Here is an 18,805-nt window from a genome sequence, read left to right as displayed (position 1 = left end):
TTGCAGTCCAAGGGACTCTCAAGAGTCTTCTCCAACACCACAGTTCAAAAGCATCAATTCTCCAGCACTCAGCTTTCTTCACAGTCCAACTCTCACATCCATACATGACCACTGGAAAAACCATAGCCTTGATTAGACGGACCTTTGTTGGCAAAGTAATGTCTCTGCTTTTTAATATGCTGTCTAGGTTGGTCATAACTTTCCTTCCAAGGAGTAAGGGTCTTATAATTTCATGGCTGCAATCACCATCTGCAGTGATTTTGGAGCCCAAAAAAATAAAGTCAGCCACTGTTTCCACTGTTTCCCCATCTATTTCACATGAAGTGATGGGACCAGATACCATGATCTCAGTTTTCTGAATGTTGAGCTTGAAGCCAACTTCTTCACTCTCCTCTTTCACTTTCATCAAGAGGCTCTTTAGTTCTTCTTCACTTTCTGCCATAAGGGTGGTGTCATCTGCATATCTGAGGTTATTGATATTTCTCCCGGCAATCTTGATTCCAGCTTGTGCTTCCTCCAACCCAGCATTTCTCATGATGTGTTCTGCATATAAGTTAAATAAGCAGGGTGACAATATACAGCCTTGAATTACTCCTTTTCCTATTTGGAACCAGTCTGTTGTTCCATGTCCAGTTCTAACTGTTGCTTCCTGACATGCATACAGGTTTCTCAAGAGGCAGGTCAGGTGGTCTGGTATTCCCATCTCTTTCAGAATTTTCCACAGTTTATTGTGATCCACACAGTCAAAGGCTTTGGCATAGTCAATAAAGCAGAAATAGATGTTTTTCTGGAACTCTCTTACTTTTTTCATGATCCAGCAGATGTTGGCAATTTGATCTCTGCTTCCTCTGCCTTTTCTAAAACCAGATTTGTATATTTCTTACAAACTGGCACTATGTTAAGTGTTGATATGCATTATCTTATTTAATCCTCACACAGCCCTGCATTTAGGTGTTATCACCCTCATTTTCAAGTAAATAAGAAGACACTAAGAGATTAAGGAACTTAACCAAAGCCAGAGACCTAATACATGACAGAAACAGGACTTGAACTCAGGTCTGTCATAGACATCACTCAACTATCATACTGCCTCAACTGTATTATTCTCTAATCTTCCTTAAGGGTAGATACATATCTAAATATATTTCTCTATCTACCACAGTATCCTTCAAGCTAGACTTAGACATTATGTGAACCGAGAACTTTCAGATGTACAAGCTGGATTTAGACAAAGCAGAGGAACCAAAAATCAAATTGTCAACATCTGCTGGATCATAGAAAATGCAAGGAAATTCCCCCCCAAAAAAATCTACTTCTGCTTCATTGACAATGCTAAAGCCTTTGACTGTGTGGATCACAATGAACTGCAGAAAATTCTTAAGGAGATGGGAATACCAGGCTACTTAACCTGTCTCCTGAGAAACCTATATGCAGGAAAAGAAGAAACAGTTAAAACCAGACATGGAATAACTGACTGGTTCAAAATTGGGAAAGAAGTATATGCCAAGGTTGTATATTGTCACCCTGCTTATTTAACTTATATGCAGAATACATTATGTGAAATGCCAGGCTGGATGAATCACTAGCTGGAATCAAGATTGCCAGAGAAATATCAGCAACCTCAGATATGCAGATGATATCACTCTAATGGCAGAAGGTGAAGAGAAACTAAAGTGCCTCTTGATGAGGGTGAAAGAAAGACTAAAAAAGCTGGCTTAAAACTCAACATTCAAAAAAACTAAGATCATGGCATCCGGACCCATCACTTCATGGCAAATAGATGGGGAAAAAGTGGCAACAGTGACAGATTTTATTTTCTTAGGCTCCAAAATCACTGCGGACAGTGACTGGAGCCATGAAATTTAAAAAGCTATGACAAACCTAGACAGTGTATTAAAAAGCAGAGACATTACTTTGCCAAAAAAAGTCCATCTGGTCAAAGCTATGATTTTTCCAGTAGTCATGTTTGGATGCGAGAGTTGAACCATAAAGAAGGCTGAGCGCTGAAAAATTGATGCTTTCGAACTGTGGTGCTGGAGAAGACTCTTGAGGGTCTCTTGGACAGCAAGGAGAGCAAACCAGTCAATTCTAAAGGAAATTAACCGTGAATTTTCACTGGAAGGATTGATGCTGAAGCTCCAATACACTGGCCACCTGATTCAAAGAGCCAACTCACAAGAAAAGACCCTGATGCTGGGAAATATTGAGAGCAAGAGGAGAACGGGGAGGCAGAGAATGAGATGGTTGGTTAGATAGCCATCAGTGACTCACAGTGGACAAGAGTGTGAGCAAACTCCAGAAGACAGAGAAGGACAGGTGAGCTTGGCGTTCTTAAGTTCACTGGGTCGCAAATAGTCGGACATAACTTAGTGACAGAATAACATAACCCAGCAAATGCTTTACAAATGTTAAATATTCAATACATGTTATATATTGGAAAAAGTAAAAGACATAAAAAATAATCAAGTCAGTAAACAGGATATTTAGAAGTGATTTTCAATTTTCCAACCTGGACCCAGCAGAATGACTCCCACAAAGATGGGTGAAGAGAATAAGACCATTCAACCATTCTGGTTAGCGATGAGAAAATATACCACCAACACTCATGAGTGCATCCATAGAGTGAGCATCAAGAACTGTGCCCCTCAGGCACTGAAAGAGATCCAGAAATTTGCCATTAAGGAGATAGGATGTCCAGATGAGCCCATTGAAACTGGGCTCAACAAAACAGTAAGGGCCAAAGGAATAAGAAATGTCCCATATTTTATGTGTGTGTGGTTATCCAGAAAACACAATGAGGATAAAGATTCAATAAACAAACTCAATACATTGGTTACTCAGGTACCTGTCATCACTTTCAAAACTTTATAGTCAATGTAGATGAGAACTAACCATTGACTGTCAAATAAAAGTATAAAACTTCCAAAAGTTAAAAAAAGGGAGTTTTCAGAATAGTATAGTGTACTAGGTATCTATGTCCTTGCTGTCCCAAAACAACTTCACCTTCTTTATAATCACAACATGCCAAATTTCTTTGGGGAAAACACCTTTTTTAAATCTATGAGGTTTGCTGGGATCAGCTTCAGGAATGGGTCATCAGTTTAAGTCAACCAAAATCCATCCCCTCTGAACTCTACTTTAGAAATAAGGCCGATGATCTATGAAGCATTATCTGCTAGCAAGGTTTCGGAAAAAGTAGCTTCTTTGTTCTTGTACAGTAGGTTTCAGAGAACATTCTGTTTTGCTTTGCGTAGTATAAATATGTGGCTTCCAGTGTGGTATAAAGATGGTGTGCAGTAGCCATTTCTGCTACTATGAGAAATGCCAAACCAAGGAAGTACAGCAAAGCAAGCCACAGAGAAATGAGTCTTTGTAATATTATATGGATCTTAGATCAAGAGTAGACCACACCAGGAGAAAAGGAAAACTCTCCTTCATTGTTGGTAGGAATGTAAATTGGTCCAGCCACTATGGGTAACAGTATAGAGGTTCCTCAAAAAACTAAAAATAAAACTGCCAAATGACCCAGCAATCCCACTTTAGGGCACATATCTGGACAAAACTATAAAAAGCTACATGCACCTCTATATTCATAGCAGCACTATTCACAATATCAAGACATGGAACATTGTAAATAATTATTGACAGATGAATGGATAAAGATAATGTGGCGTATCTAGACAATGGTCTACTACTCAGCCATAAAAAAGAATGAAATAATGCCATTTGCAGCAAAATGGATGGACACAGAGATTATCACCCTAAGTCAAGTAAGTTAGAATAAAATATGTGGAATCTAAAATATGACACAAAAAGCAAAATCAAACAAAGAGTAGACCACACCAGAACACAGCACACACCTTGACTGGCTTTCATTTCTTTCTGCTAAATAGGGTGCTCTTCCTGGTCCATGCAGAGTCCTAACTTGGCTTCAAAAACTAATTCCCAAACTTAGACTTTTATTCCATAGGTGCTAATATCAAGGAACATGGGAGGGGGGGGGGGGGCCAGGGCGGGGACTGACGAAATGAGAGTTTCTTTTTTTTTAATCAATGAAGTACCTTTTAATGAAGCTGGGGTACAAAGCAGGACATCACAAAAGGACTGACAGTACTTTAAAACATCCCCCAAAACTGAGAAAACAGGAAAAACCACCACATCCAGCCTACCCTCATCTTCCATTAACCACCTACAGTGATCTTAAGATTTTTCAAATATTTTAATAGATACGGATCGATCCCAGTATGTGTAGGCACTGCGAAACAGTTAATTTAAGACAGTCACAACCATAGAACTTGTAACCCTACATAACAAAAGACATTGAAGAGAATTCCCTGGCAATCCCAATGGTTAGGACTCTGCACTTTCACTGCATAGGGCGCAGCTCTGATCCCTGGTAGGGAACTAAGATTCTGGAAGCCAGGCAGAGCAGCCAAAAATAAAAAGACATTACACAAGTAAATAAAAGTAAGTACATAACTCTCAACTATGGTAAATGCTACTAAGGGTAAGAACTAGAACTACTTCAGACTGGATGTTTAATAAAGGCCTCTCTGAAAATTACAGGCACAGAAAGGCGATTAAGTTCCAGGGGAAAAGAAAGGCTCGATGGCAGTAAAGAACATCACTGAAAAAGAACAAAGCAGGTTTGGGGATGAGATGCGAGTGCCTGTGTCATGCAGAGATCCACAAACAGTAGTAACTATCCCATCCAGTTGAAGGATCAGTTCATCCTTCACTTTCCTTGAAACCTTGCCTAATCCACTTTAGTCACAATCTGCCTATGAGCTTCCCAGGTGGACCAGTGGTAAAGAATCCCCCTGCCAATGCATAAGACACAGGTTTGACCCCTGGGTTGGAAAGATCCCCTGGAGAAAGAAATGGTGATCCACCCCAGTATTCCTGCCTGGAAAATTCCAAGAACAGAGGAGCCTAGCAAACTACAGTCCATGGAGTTGCAAAAAGTCAGACACGACTGAACACGCACATGCACAATGTCTGTAATTCCTTTAACAGGTTTTCAAGTGCTTCCCTGGTGGCTCAGAGGGTAAAACGTCTGCCTGCAATGTGGGAGACCCGGTTCCGTCCCTGGGTTGGAAGGATCCCCTGGAGAAGGAAATGGCAACCCACTCCAGTATCCTCGCCTGGAGAATCCCATGGATGGAGGAGCCTAGTAGACTACAGTCCATGGGGTTACAAAGAGTCAGACACGACTGAGGGACTTCAATTCACTTCCAACTCCCATTGTCAAGTTTCTCTTTTAAAAAAAAAACAAAGAGCATGGTTAGATAAAGGTATACTGAAGGAGTAAGAACTAAATTCTAGTCCTAGCTCTGCTACTTATTAGCTGTGTAATCTTGGCCAAATCATTATATTTCTCATGATTTTTATGAGGTGCCATGAAGATATGTGAAATTACACAATATTCAAATAGCTTCACAAGCAGATCATCATTGTGTTGTATACAATTCAACACAATATTCCAACTCACAAGCACTGCACTACTACCCATTATACTTGGAGTTTCAGACTGTGTTGGCTTTTTGAGCACCAATATTGTTAATGGTTTTCAAGCTTATTTATAAAGCAGCTTCTACCCCTCTTTCTCCTCCCAAAATCTTAATGTAACTCCAAATCACAAAATAGATCAAAATGAGTTTTTCACTTTGAAACAGAGGAGGAGATTCCAAAGTCACCTTCACTCCACTGGAACAGGAACAATGCCACTCCAAGAACAGTTCATAAACCTAGGATCATTACTGAAAATCTTGAAGAAGAAAAAAATTAATGATAAGACCCTATGGCTTGCCACCAATGATGTCTCTCCAAGTCAACTAAAAAAAAAACACAAACAAACCTCATCTTTTTTACAAGGAGAGCTTCAGATTCTGTGTGACTTGATGTAATCAAAATATGATACGTTTAACATAAATTACTAGTATCACATCAATTTTTACACTATCCTTTCACTCTTCAGTGAGTGATTATTTAATAGTGGCAAGTCTCTCTCACAGCTCCCAAAGTGAGGAGGTGGTGGGAGGAATAACCAAAGATAATACTTGCCAATTTCTGCTTTTCTTGAAACTTAATAAGCTAAAGGTTAATAATTACACAGAACCATAGCTTTCTCTCTTTCACTGAAAGGAATGTACCATTCCTGAAAATTTTTTATCTTAACACTGTAAGAAAGCTCTCATCATTCCTTACCAATCTAGAGGTTAGATTCCCTCTTAGTATATAATTTATCCTTACAGTTAGGGGATTCCTCTCAGAAGGGAAAATGGAAACAAAGTATTAGAGTAAAAGAACATTCTGCTGACCACCACCCTCTATTATACCACTCTACCAAGCAGTGGGTCCATTGTCCCCTTATTTATCTTACATTGAACACAATGCAAAAGCTCTATTGTCTTAAGTATTTTCTTAACTCTCAATTTATTCTGAGCTAGTTTTCTTACAACTGCTCTTAAACTGCTACATTTATCACTGGTTACTGAGCCTTTCTCAATGATCAGAATAAAGTTCATGAGTCTAGCAGCAAAGTTACCCAGAGTAAAAAGTCCCTTCCAATTTTGTCTTGTGGTGATTTAGAACCAATACACTGCTAAAACAGCCCACAAACCACAGAGTCAGAATAAACACTTCAAAGACTACGAAGCCTTTACACTCATGCTCTAACGCTGGAAGGATAATTTTTAAAGTTTTCTCTAAATAAATTTTTTTAAAAATAAAGTTTCATCATATTGCCAGATTTCCTTCCAGATATGCTCTGTGAGCTACTCAGCAATCTGATTTGAGAGGCTACATTTAAAATAATAACTAGACAATTCCAAAGTCATGTAACAACCCAAACACCTCAAGAGAGGACTGGTTAAGTTAGTGTATGACCGAACAATGGACTACTACACTAAAACCATAAAAATGACAATGTAAGTACATATTAACAAGGAACCTACTTCGTATCAATAAAAGTAACAGAGTAACATGTAATTAGTTTGTCTACATAAAACAGTGTATCTGAGGAAAGAGAAAAAGAATGACTTAAGAGATGTTTACTAAAACATGATCTCTTACATGAAAGCAGAGTTTCAGGTTATCCTAATTTTCTTCTTTATATTCTGCACTATTTGGGTTTTTTCTAAAAAAGCAGGTATCCTTTTTAGAAAGAAAAGCAACAAAGCTACTTTCATTCTCTTCAAAGACTAAGCACCCTGGTAGAGAGATAAGTAAGTAACAATACGGGTTCCTAAATGTTTTCCTGCCACCAAACACTACAGATGACACTTTGCTCAACATGTTCCAAGAAAGTAAACCAGACTATAACGAAGCACTCACAGGTAAAGAAGCACTCACAGGTAAAGATTACACCTAGTCTCCAATACTGGAGAGCTCAGCATGTGGCAATACTGGAATCAAAACTCTTTTGGTTGCACATTAACTCAAATGGTATGCACAGAGGAGACAACTAAAAAGGAGCTCTGGCTTCAGTATTAGAAAGGCACATCTGGGGAAGGGGTGGCAGGAATGGGGGCTTCCCTGGTGGTACAGTGGCTAAGACTCCATGGTCCCAATACAGGGGGTCCAGGTTCAATCCCGGGTTGGGGAACTAGAGACCACATGCCACATGCAGCTAAAGATCCCACATGCCAAAGCTAAGACCCAGCACAGCCAAAAAAGAAACAAAATATATATACATATATATGTATGTGTGTGTGTGTGTAAATATATATATATGTATATGTGTGTGTGTGTATGTAGATAAAGAAAGCAAGCCATGAGGATATTAACTTCTGTCTCTTTATAGAGCTTCCATGTCAACTGTTTTCACAATTTGCCCCAATTCTCTTCTGTAAATAGCTGCCTCCACTTGCTCAATGTTGCTGCTCCTTCATGTCAGCTACCCAAAGCACTAATTCTAGTTTGGCTACTCACAGCTACCTGGTTCTTCAGTTCAAACATTCTGGCAGGAAATATCTGATTTATGGACATTGGTCCCACCAATCCACCAGGTCAGGAGTCTATCTGGAATCCAATCAGCGATGGCCAAGGAGAAGGGCCTTTCAGGGGATGTAAGCTAGATAAGGTCTCTCTCTAGAAGAGGTTATAGCCAGGACAAGAGAAAGCTGTCTCTACCACAGTTTAAAAAAAAAAAAGTGCAAGAGGAGGCCAGGTGTAAACTACATCAAATCCCAATTAACTGAGTAACCTACATTTGAAGACATTTTTTTTTTTAGTTCTACCAGTTTATTGCTACCAGCCCATCTCCCTCCACCCTCATGCACACATGCTCAGTCATGTAACCCCATGGACTGCAGCCCGCTAGGCTCCTCTGTCCATGGACTTTTCCAGGCAGGAATACTGGAGTGGGTTGCCATTTCCTTCTCCAGACTTTTTAAAAATTTCTACAGAATTTTAAAGAAAAATAACAGTAACAAGTGTTAATCACTTTAAAGTTAAAAGTCCAATTATTTTCCTGGTATATAAAGTTTTAAATAAATGTAATTTAGTAAACTTTCATCCCAGACTCAAATCTCACCGTCTTTATAGAAAAAATATATATAGCCTTTTTGCATTTCCTATTAATTTAGAATGTAGCTGCTTGGTGTGGATATTTTGCATAAATACATAACATATGTGATACAATCTGTATAATTCATCCACAAACTCTTATATCTACATCACTACTCACAAGAGGCCCAAGAACACTGGTTTACTTAGGCAATCATATTCTTCAAGAACTTTTCATGAACTAAAATGTTCACTAAGCACCTACTCTCTACAGGGCACTATACTATTACTAATATGGTTGCTCAGTTATGTCTGACTCTGTGACCCCATGGATTGTAGCCCACCAGGCTCCTTTGTCCATGGGATATTGCAGGCAAGAATACTGGGGTGGATTACCATTCCCTACTCCAGAGGATCTTCCCAATCCAGGGACTGAACCAGGGTCTCCTGCATTGCAGGCAGATTCTCAACCGCCTGAGACACCAGGGAAGCCCAATTAGTACTAAGAAAAGAAACAAAACATGATTCCTGACTTTAAGGAATTCAGCATCCAGCAAGGCAGGCTCTTGTTTTTTTAAAAAACAAAGTGGGGGGAGGGGGGTGGGCTGTAACTTATGTGCATATTCTAAACGAAAGGTATATGTTGTCATTTTAAGAGAGACTGGAAAAGTTTTAAGAAAGCCTCACAGAAAAAAGTGAGAATTGAGGCTAGAAACATGAGTTTGCTCCAAACTGTGCTGTGATGGAGCTCTCATGTGGCTCAGTGGGTAAAGAATCTGCTTGCAATGAAGGAGACACAGGAGATGCGGGTTTGATCCCTGGGTCAGGAATATCTCCTGGAGGAAGAAATAGCAATCCATTCCAGTATTCTTGCCTGGGAAATTCCATGGACAGAGGAGCCTAGCGGTCTACAAACGGTGGCAAAGAGTTGGACATGACTGAGGAGCAACTGAGCACATCATTAAAAATAACAAAGTGAAAAAGCACACAAAAAAGGCAGGGGGAGTACATGATAAACTAAACCTAGGGTTGATACATTTAGTAAGTGAACAGCTCTTATAATACAAAACATTAAAACCTAAAGAGTAGGAAAAGAACACCACCAACACATTAAATAAGAAATGCAAACGGCCAATAAAAAAGTGTTTAAAATCAGTTATCACATTTTTTGCTGAAATATTCAGCAAAAGTGAGAGTGCTTAAGTTGCAAAAACACCACTGAAAGAATAGAAATCAGTATATCCTCTCTGGAAAGCAGTTAGACAATATAAAACAAAGAAGTTTACATTTTTAAAACCACTTCTGAAAGTCTGTATTTTTAACCACTTCTAAGAATCTATTTTTAAAAACCCAGTGATTAAAAGATTTATATGCAAGGATGTTCATTTGCAGCTTTATTTATAATACTGAAGAACTGAAAACAAGAATACCATGGGGAAAAATTAAATTGCATACAAAATAGAACATCATACAGACAAAAACATGTTTTAAGAAAGTTAAGGGAAATGATCAAACAATCTTAGGTGAAACAAGGTGAAACTAAGTGTGTGTGTGTGTGTGTGTGTGTGTGTGTGTGTGTGTGTGTGTGTGTGTGTGTGTGTGTGTGTGTGTGTGTGTGTGTGTGTGTGTATCTCTCATTCTCAATTTAAGAAAGTTAAGGGAAATGATCAAACAATCTTAGGTGAAACAAGGTGAAACTAAGTGTGTGTGTGTGTGTGTGTGTGTGTGTGTGTGTGTGTGTGTGTGTGTGTGTGTGTGTGTGTGTGTGTGTATCTCTCATTCTCAATTTAAGAAAGTTAAGGGAAATGATCAAACAATCTTAGGTGAAACAAGGTGAAACTAAGTGTGTGTGTGTGTGAGTGTGTGTGTGTGTGTGTGTGTGTGTGTGTGTGTGTATCTCTCATTCTCAGTTTAAGAAAGTTAAGGGAAATGATCAATCTTAGGTGAAACAAGGTGAAACTAAGTGTGTGTGTGTGACACTAAGAGTGTGTGTGTGTGTGTGTGACACTAAGAGTGTGTGTGTGTGTGTGTGTGTGTGTGTGTGTGTGTGTGTGTGTGTCTCATTCTCAATTTTAAAACTGCTGGGAACCCCCTGGTGGTCCAGTGGCTGAGGTCCAGTCACTGCAGAGGGCTCTGGTTCAATTCTTGGCAGGGGAATTAAGAGTCCACAAACCAAGTGGTACAGTCGGAAAAAAAAAAAAGTGTAAATATGTACCTAAAAAATAAGATGTAAAAATACTTCAAAGTATCAACAGAAATCATCATTGGATAGTAAGATTACAGGTGACTTAAACTTGAATAGTTTGGGGGGGGGGGTTGGGAAGGAGGGGACATGCCATGGGATCTTAGTTCCCCCACCAGGAAAGTAACCCACAACTCTGCAGTGGAAGCATGGAACTTAACCACTGGCCTGCCAGGGAAGTCCCTGCAACCTGCAATCAGGAAAAATAAGAGTAAGTGAAAAAGGGAAAGGGAGCACAGCCCGTTTGGCAACAGTCTATCACACCTTGGTCATTACTGAAAAGTTTCACATTTTCTGAAAAAAATAAAAATTCTCATTAATACACGTTCAACCTACACATAAACACTTGTAGATATATAGATACTATCATTATTAAACATATAAAAAGTATTAACATATTTCATAAATATAGTGCTAAAGCTAGATATCAATAGTTATCATCGACAATGCAGATAGTTGGCTAGTAATAATCTACTAGTGCTTTATAAGTTATTATAAAGATATATGAGTTGAAACTATTTTTGAAAAATAATATTTCAAATAGTAACTATTTTAAGAGACTATAATCTTAGCAAGGTTTACTGAAATAAAAAATTTAGCAATTTGGTACTTTATTGCAGTAAAATCAAATTTCCAATCAGTTCAAGTTTTAGAATTAAATGTCTACCAAAAAATGTTACATTACTAATTATTTCATGCCTATATACTTATATTTTTAAAACCCTAGAAATGTGTAGTTTATTAAAGAGCTCATTGCTGATAAATATTAAGATATATTAAGACAGATTACCATTCGGCTACATTTACCACGACTTATAAATTCTTTTTACAGTGAGCACAGAATCAAGCCCAAACTTGTGAAAACACTTAAAAGTTTAGTAATTTTTTATTTTGCCAGTGTATTCATAATGTCTTCCATTTGAATAGATCATCATAAAGTTTTTACAGCATAGCCTAATTATTAAAGAGCATGAGCTTTTAGCCCAAACTGAGATTAGAAAGTGAAAGAAAGTGAAGTCGCTCAGTCGTGTCCAACTCTTTGTGACACCGTGGACTGTAGCCTACCAGGCTCCTCCCTCCATGGGATTCTCCAGGCAACAGTACTGGAGTGGGTTGCCATTTTCTTCTCCAGGGGATCTTCCCGACCCAGGGATCGAACCCAGGTCTCCCACATTGCTGGCAGACGCTTTAACCTCTGAGCCACCAGGGAAGCCCTGAGATTAAGTCCTCTACAAATCCTGACTCCACCAAATAAAGTCTAGTGACCCTAATCCTTGGTTCTCTTACCTAAAAACGGGTGATAAGGTACCTACCTCAAAGAACTCATAAAGTTCCCAACACAAATGGCTTAATATTCTTTAAAAATAAAAATGGAAACGGAATTATCCTGCAAATACTGACATCAGAGTATCCTGAGTTCTAGCTTAGATAAGACTACTAAGCAGGTGACAGGTGATCTTCAGCCAATCACTTAGCCTTATACTCTTTGTGACCCCATGGACTATACAGTCCATGGCATTCTCCAGGCCAGAATACTGGAGTGGGTAGCCTTTCCCTTCCCCAGGGGATCTTCCCAACCCAGGGATCAAACCCAGGTCTTCCGCATTGCAGGCGGATTCTTTACCAGCTGAGCCACCAGGGAAGCCCAAGAATACTGGAGTGGGCAGCCTATCCCTTCTCCAGCGGATCTTCCCATCTCAGGGATCAAACCAGGGTCTCCTGCATTGCAGGTGGATTCTTTACCAACTGAGCTCTCAGGGAAACCCATTAAGAAAAAAAAGTGCAAACAATTATTCTGCCAATACTGGTATCAGAGTAGCCTGAGTTCTAACTTCGATAAGACTACTAAGCAGGTGACAGGTGATCTTCAGCCAATCACTTAGCCTTTCTGAGGTTCAAACTTTTTCACCTTCAAAATTGAGATACTCGAGTTTCCTGGTGGTCCAGTAGTTAGGACTCCATGCTTTCACTGCAGTGGGCCTTGGTTCCATTCCTGGTCAGGAAACTAAGATCCTGGAAGGCACGTGGCAAGGCCAAAAAAAAAACTGTGATACTAATACCTACTCCTGCCTATCACAAAGGACAGCTAGGAAAGACAAATGAAATGCCCATTTAAAACATCTGGCAAAGTCTAATTCACTAGACACACACAGAGTAAAATCCACAGCAAACAAATGGTTCAAAAGATGGCTGTACACTTAAGGCCATTTTCACTCTGCTATAGAGAAATTTACTTCACCAAGACAATGACCTCACTTAACTAGCTGAGCTAGCTATATGCAAATGGCCCAAAACATAACTTCTCATCAACATCCACAAATGTTAGTTAACCTAGTTCAAAAAAGTAGCTATAAAAGCAGAAAATATACAAACTCAACAAGTAAAGGAATATAAACTTAAAATTATTTCCTAAACTGAACGAAACTCTCCAAACTGACAGGAGCAAAATGCACTCAATATATTCCAAACTTTTAAGACATCTTCCTCATTAAAAACAAAGCACTGGAAAGAATATGAAAACTCGAGTATGTTAGTATTGTTATTTTTTTTTGTTGCTGTTAGTATTGTTGAAACTGGTTATTCTAACACTAAAGCCAAATGTTATTTTGAAAATTAATTTCAAGTTTCAGGATATCTGTCAAGACTATACTGAAAAAAGGGAATGCAGTGGTCCTTATTACCAAGTCCTAAGCCTGGTTCCACAGACGTTACTTCAGTGGTCCCTTAACCTACAAAATTCTGTCTGTATACTGTACATATTTCTATGGTGAGAGGTTTAGATTCTCAGCAGGACTAGAGGTATAACTGGTAATATTAATATCCTCATCAAAAACTGATGACAAAAGGAAGCTATTGTATTTTGTCATCTATTTTTAACTACATTACATTTTGTTATTTTTAAAATAAACACTTCACTGCAAGTCATTAACCTTATCAAAACTCTTAAGTGTATTAGATATAAAGCTCTACTATCCACATCATGTCTATCTTTTCACTTAAAACACGAAATTTTTACATTATACATTTACTAGTGTGTCCAGACAGACTGAAGTTTGATCAGTTTGCAAATTAAACAAGAAGTAAGTTTTTAGTTTATTTTAATTCTATCTTCCCAACACACCACCTAAAAAATATACTAATTTTATTTCTCCTTTTGGTTAAACTGTTCAGGGAGTTATAGTGAAAGAAAAAATCTGAGTACAGTATTTGGGGGCTTTAACTGAATTTCTAATCTAGGATAAAGTGATGTTCATCTTTGCAGAACTGTATGGAGGATAAAAAAGAGATTTCATGTACAATTATTGTGAATGAGGTTACAAGACAGACTTATAACTTACTTTAATTACAACAAGTTTTATCAAGTTCCAACCATCATGCTCCAACCCAGTCATGGATAAATGTTACTATAATGAGATACAGTTAATACCCCCTGTTCTCAGGAAACTTAAGCATCTTATGTTTGAGGTACAGTAACTAAACAAAGGAAAAATGAAAACAATTGTAAAACAACTAAGAGAAGGAGGAACGGGGGAAGAACATGTCAAAGCTTGGTATACCAACAAATGAAATTGCTGAAGTAATTTTTTTTTTAAAGGAAGCTTCTTTGTCAGATTAGTGTTTAAAAGTCAAATTCTTAAACTGAAGTTTTAGAGGGTCTGCACCGCCAGGTTTTGTGAAACTGGCTCAACTAACCATATTTAATTAAAGGTAACAAAAGCTAAGTTTCTAACTCTCCATAAATCAACTGCTCTAAGGGTTTCCCTAAAGTGCTAAATTCTAGGGGTTCTTTCATTATGTCTCTTTTCAAAAGATAAAGATTAACAAACTTTAGTGTCTCTAGATAGCACGTCTAAAGTTTTTAATTTTTAAACAACTATTAAAAGCAGGTTCTTACAACAAAATTCTGTAAAGCAATTATCCTTCAATAAAATATTTCAAAAGCAGGTTATTCTAATATATAAAATAACAAAGCTATCGTTTCCAGTTTCAAAATTATCAAGCCATAGTCCCACAACTTGCATCTGAGATATATAAAATACAGTTCACTGAAACAAGTAATAAGGACTTAAGTTTATCATATCATAAACCACCTGCACCAAAAATAACAGTATCTTAAAATACATACAAATAACCTCAAAGGTGTACCTGTGGCTGATTCTTGTTGATGTATGACAGAAAACCACAGAATTCTATAAAGCAATTATCCTTCAATTATGAAATTTTCATATATATATATATATATACAATAACCTTAAAATTTCAGGAAAAATTAGAATGAAACGTACTGGAAAGTATAGTTTGAATTTATGCAAAAGCCTGCTTCCACCTGTCAGGAAGAAAACAGAGGCGAAAGTAAAGTAGAACTCTTCCACTTTTATTATTGCCTTTGCTCATTAAACACAAACTAGACGATACATTTTATAATCAAGTTGTTTTAAAGATTAGAAAGTAAACAGTTTGGCAGTCTTTCGAATACCACACACAAAATACAAATTCAAAATCCACAAAAGCTGTTCGTAAATCAACATTTTCTGAACCCTCAACTTTTTGTAAATTAATCTTTTATCTAATTCACCTCGCCCAACTAGGCCTTTCAGCCCAGAAATAGTTAACTTGCAACATGTCTTGCTTCTTTAAGCTAAGATACCATCTTACAAGACTCTGGAGTGAAATAAATTAAAGGAATCTAACTAGAAAAGAGCAATGCACGCTTTGTAATAATCAAAAGTATATGGAATAAGGCCTTTCATTCCAGGAGACAGGCCATGACTATCCCAGGATGGTATCTGTACTACAGTGCTCTCCTTGATATAAGAGAATTGATCATTAAAACGACGATTGGTACACTAAGAGACATCATTAATTAAAAAAAAAAAAAAAAACAGATATAAGGGTTCCAATAATCACTATCACTGCTCATTTTCAGCTATTTAAGGACAGGCAGAAAGGTTTAATACACCTACACACCCCCAAGGGAGGGGAAAACCACCAACCACCTCCCAAGGAGTTTAATGAAAATTAGCAGGTAAGAGGCCTCGGCCGCACGCTGAAAATCAAAGAGGGCGGCCGGAGGGTCGAAGGGTTCGGACTGCAGAAGAGAGACTGGTACTCGGACCCCACCTCGCCTCACCTTCCCGTCAGGGCGAAGGAGGCGAAGGCTCATTAGTGCCTTCGTTAATTGACACCTGTAATGAGGAAACTTTCCGAGAGCGGACACCGCTCAGGCCAGGCCTGGCCGAGCTCCGCGGCGGGCCCCTCTCGGGCGCCCAGGTAACCGGGCCGGGCTGGGCCCGAGGCGCCGCGGCGGCCGCGCCACCGCGCACCTTCCCGGGGCGCTAGGCCCGCACGCCGGCCGGCTCGGCCGCCGTCTCCCGCAGGCCGCGGCAGCTCGGGGAGGCCGGAGAGCGGCGCGGGGACCCCAAACCCTACACCCCGACAGGCCGCCGCCGCGGCTACTTACTTTCATTTAACACCTCCACCAGGTCTGCGCAGTTCTCGCACATCGTTCGGCCGCCGCCCCCCCCCCTCCCCCGCTTCGGATCGCACTGACTGATCCCGATCGGCGGGGGGGAGGGGAGAGAGGCGGAGGAGGGGGCCGGCCGGCCGGCGGGGCGGGGAGGCGACGAGGGCGGGCGGCGGCGGGGACGGGGCGGGGAGCTGGAGGATGGGGGAGGGGGCCGGCGGTCCCCGGAGCGGGCGGGGGAGAGGAGGGGGGCGAGGGGAGGTGCGCGGGCCGGAGGGGCGCCGAGGCGCCGGCGGCGGGGAAGGGGGGGGAGGACGGGGGGAGGGGAGAGGGAGGGAGGGGGCGGGTGGGGAGCGAAGCAGCAGAGTCACTTCACCGACCAGACGCCGCGGCCACCGCCGACGCCGCCGCCATTTTAATAGAGCGTTCGGGCTGCGCTCGGCTTTTTCCGTCCGGGCGAAGGAGCAGACGAGAAGGGCCTCGCGCTCTCATTCCTGCGCCTCCCTCCCTCTCTTCGCCTCCCACCTCTCCCTCCGCACACACGCCGCACGCCCCACACCCCGCCGCGGCCGGCTTGCCGCCCTCCCTTTCCTCTTCCGTCGGGCCTCCCCGCCCTCGGTCCACCCCCTCCGCGCGCTCGCCCACCCCGCCCAGCCCGGATCTCTGTCAGCGGCCGGAAGGGAAGCGCGAAGCCAGCGCGGCCGCGGGGGGAGTCCGGGTGAGTTGGAGAAGATGGCGGAGCTCCGAGCAGGTCGCGGTTGCGCGGCGTCGCCCACCGAGGCCGCTCCGCGGGCCCCGAGACTCAGCAAGCGCCGGGTCACTTTCGCCGCCCTGTCCCCCGCCCCTGCGCTTCGCCATTTTAACTCTGGGTCCCCCGGGGGCACTTGGTACTCATTTGTCCCGTCCCCCTCACCCGAACTCAGGCTTTTGGAGTTGCGGGAGGCTGGGGTTCGGGAGAGCCGGCTGGAGCGACGCCGCAGCCCTCTCCCCGCGGGGTTTTGGACGGACACCCCAGGGCTGGCTTAACCTGCGGGCGTGTTGTTCGCCCGCCTCTGTGCAGTTCGTCTGTCCGCGAGCAGTGATAACACTGATGTGACCAGAAATGGCGGAGTGAAGTGTCCCAGGCCATCTCCTCTTTTTTCCGCAAGAGGGCCCCCTACGAATTACCCTAAGAGTCTTCACCTGAAACAGCGTAGTATGCTTCTCCGCGAAGAGCAAATAATACGGGAATTAAGTCGGAGAGCGGAGAATGAAGAACAGGTGGAGGGAAGGGGCCACTCAGCTGAAGTTTGTTGTTGTAACAAGTAGCGAGCTTGGGGGAAATCTTCCTCGCCTGCACTGATACTGTCCTCACTGATTTCTATATCCAGTACGTTCCTTTAGAGATATGACTGAGAAGTCCAGTTTACATAGTAGCATCTTTGAGATCCATAGCCAGAGAGCTTTGGAGGCCTTGTGGGAGTTGTTTTACAGATTTTGTCGCGGTTAGATCACACCATCCCTTCACTCGAGGACCACCTTACCCGTTTTGCCTTTCTGCCGCTTTAAGTTGATGCTGTAAAGTTTGTGTTAAACCTGTTTTGAGTTGTTCCATCCGAGCAGGTGATCCTTAGGAGCTGTAACTATTTTGCCATTGTCTTCTCTTCCCAGCTTTCCCACAAAACTTGGGTTTCTGCAGACTGGATCCTGTAGCAGCCATTGTCCATCCAACATCCATTCCCACCCATCCCTCTTCTCTTCCCACAGGGAAACTTACCAAACCCTAGTTTGTTTTACTGGTGGCAGCTCAGAGTCAGGAAGCTTGATGCGTGAAAGGAAAGCCCCAGGGATTCTTGGTGTTTGCTTTAAAACGTCATGAACACTGCTCAGTATGCTGTAATAACATATGTGGGAAAAGAATTTGCAAAAGAATAAATACATGTATATGTATAACTGAATCACACCTGAAACTAATACAACATTGTTAATCAGCAATGTAAAAAATTTTAAACATCATGTAATTGTTTCTCTAGGGTTACCCATGTTGTTTTGAGTTCTTGCCAATGAAATATAAGCAGAAATCTGGAGAGCAGGTCTGTTGCAGGGAAAAGCCAATTCTGACTCCACAGTGGAGTGTTTGGATGACTTGCTTTTCTCTGCTTTTGTTATCTGAATCATACATAATGGCCTGCTTCACAAAATCCTGCTTCTCCGCCTTACTGTTAAAGTGCCTTTGTTAGGAACCCTGTCCACCTGTAGATGGCAGAAAGGAAGAAATTAACACATACACTGCCCCAGAGCTTGCCGTTCTAGGAGATATTTGCAAGATTAATGGCCTTTTTACTTTGTTTCTTCACCTACCCCCTATCTCTGATCTGTGAAAGATCCTAGCATCCAGACTTGGCAAGATGGTCATTTGAGACTTTAGTTTGCCATCTTATCCATCAGCCGTGGCTCTCCAAATAAAGTCCTTGCCTAAACACCTCATCTCCTTTTTATTGGCCTGTCTTGTGGCGAACAGAGCCAGCTTGGACTCATAACAGGTCTTTGAGAAAGAATTTCCCATTCCTAATAAAAGAAAAGGACAAATATCAGTAGACCTGCCCCTTAAC

The 18,805-nt window shown here is 41.2% G+C and overlaps 1 protein-coding gene across 5 annotated transcripts in view; it reads right to left on the bottom strand.

The window, feature by feature from the left end:
* The window catches only part of USP34 (ubiquitin specific peptidase 34), a 224,651-nt gene extending 207,865 nt beyond the window's left edge, over positions 1 to 16,786 (bottom strand). For 2 of the 5 annotated variants that reach the window (XM_043917703.1, XM_043917702.1), the window contains exon 1: positions 16,212 to 16,396. In XM_043917703.1, coding sequence (XP_043773638.1) covers positions 16,212 to 16,254 — 43 coding nt within the window. In that variant the 5' untranslated portion in view covers positions 16,255 to 16,396. Of the gene's footprint in view, positions 1 to 16,211 lie in introns of all 5 variants that reach the window. The other 3 variants (XR_006343487.1, XM_043917700.1, XM_043917701.1) reach the window with 3 other exon arrangements.
* Between the last annotated feature and the right edge of the window lie 2,019 nt (positions 16,787 to 18,805).

Source organism: Cervus elaphus, chromosome 11 (assembly GCF_910594005.1).
Source record: "Cervus elaphus chromosome 11, mCerEla1.1, whole genome shotgun sequence".
Lineage (NCBI taxonomy): Eukaryota > Metazoa > Chordata > Mammalia > Artiodactyla > Cervidae > Cervus > Cervus elaphus.
This window is presented reverse-complemented; position numbering and strand designations above follow the sequence as displayed.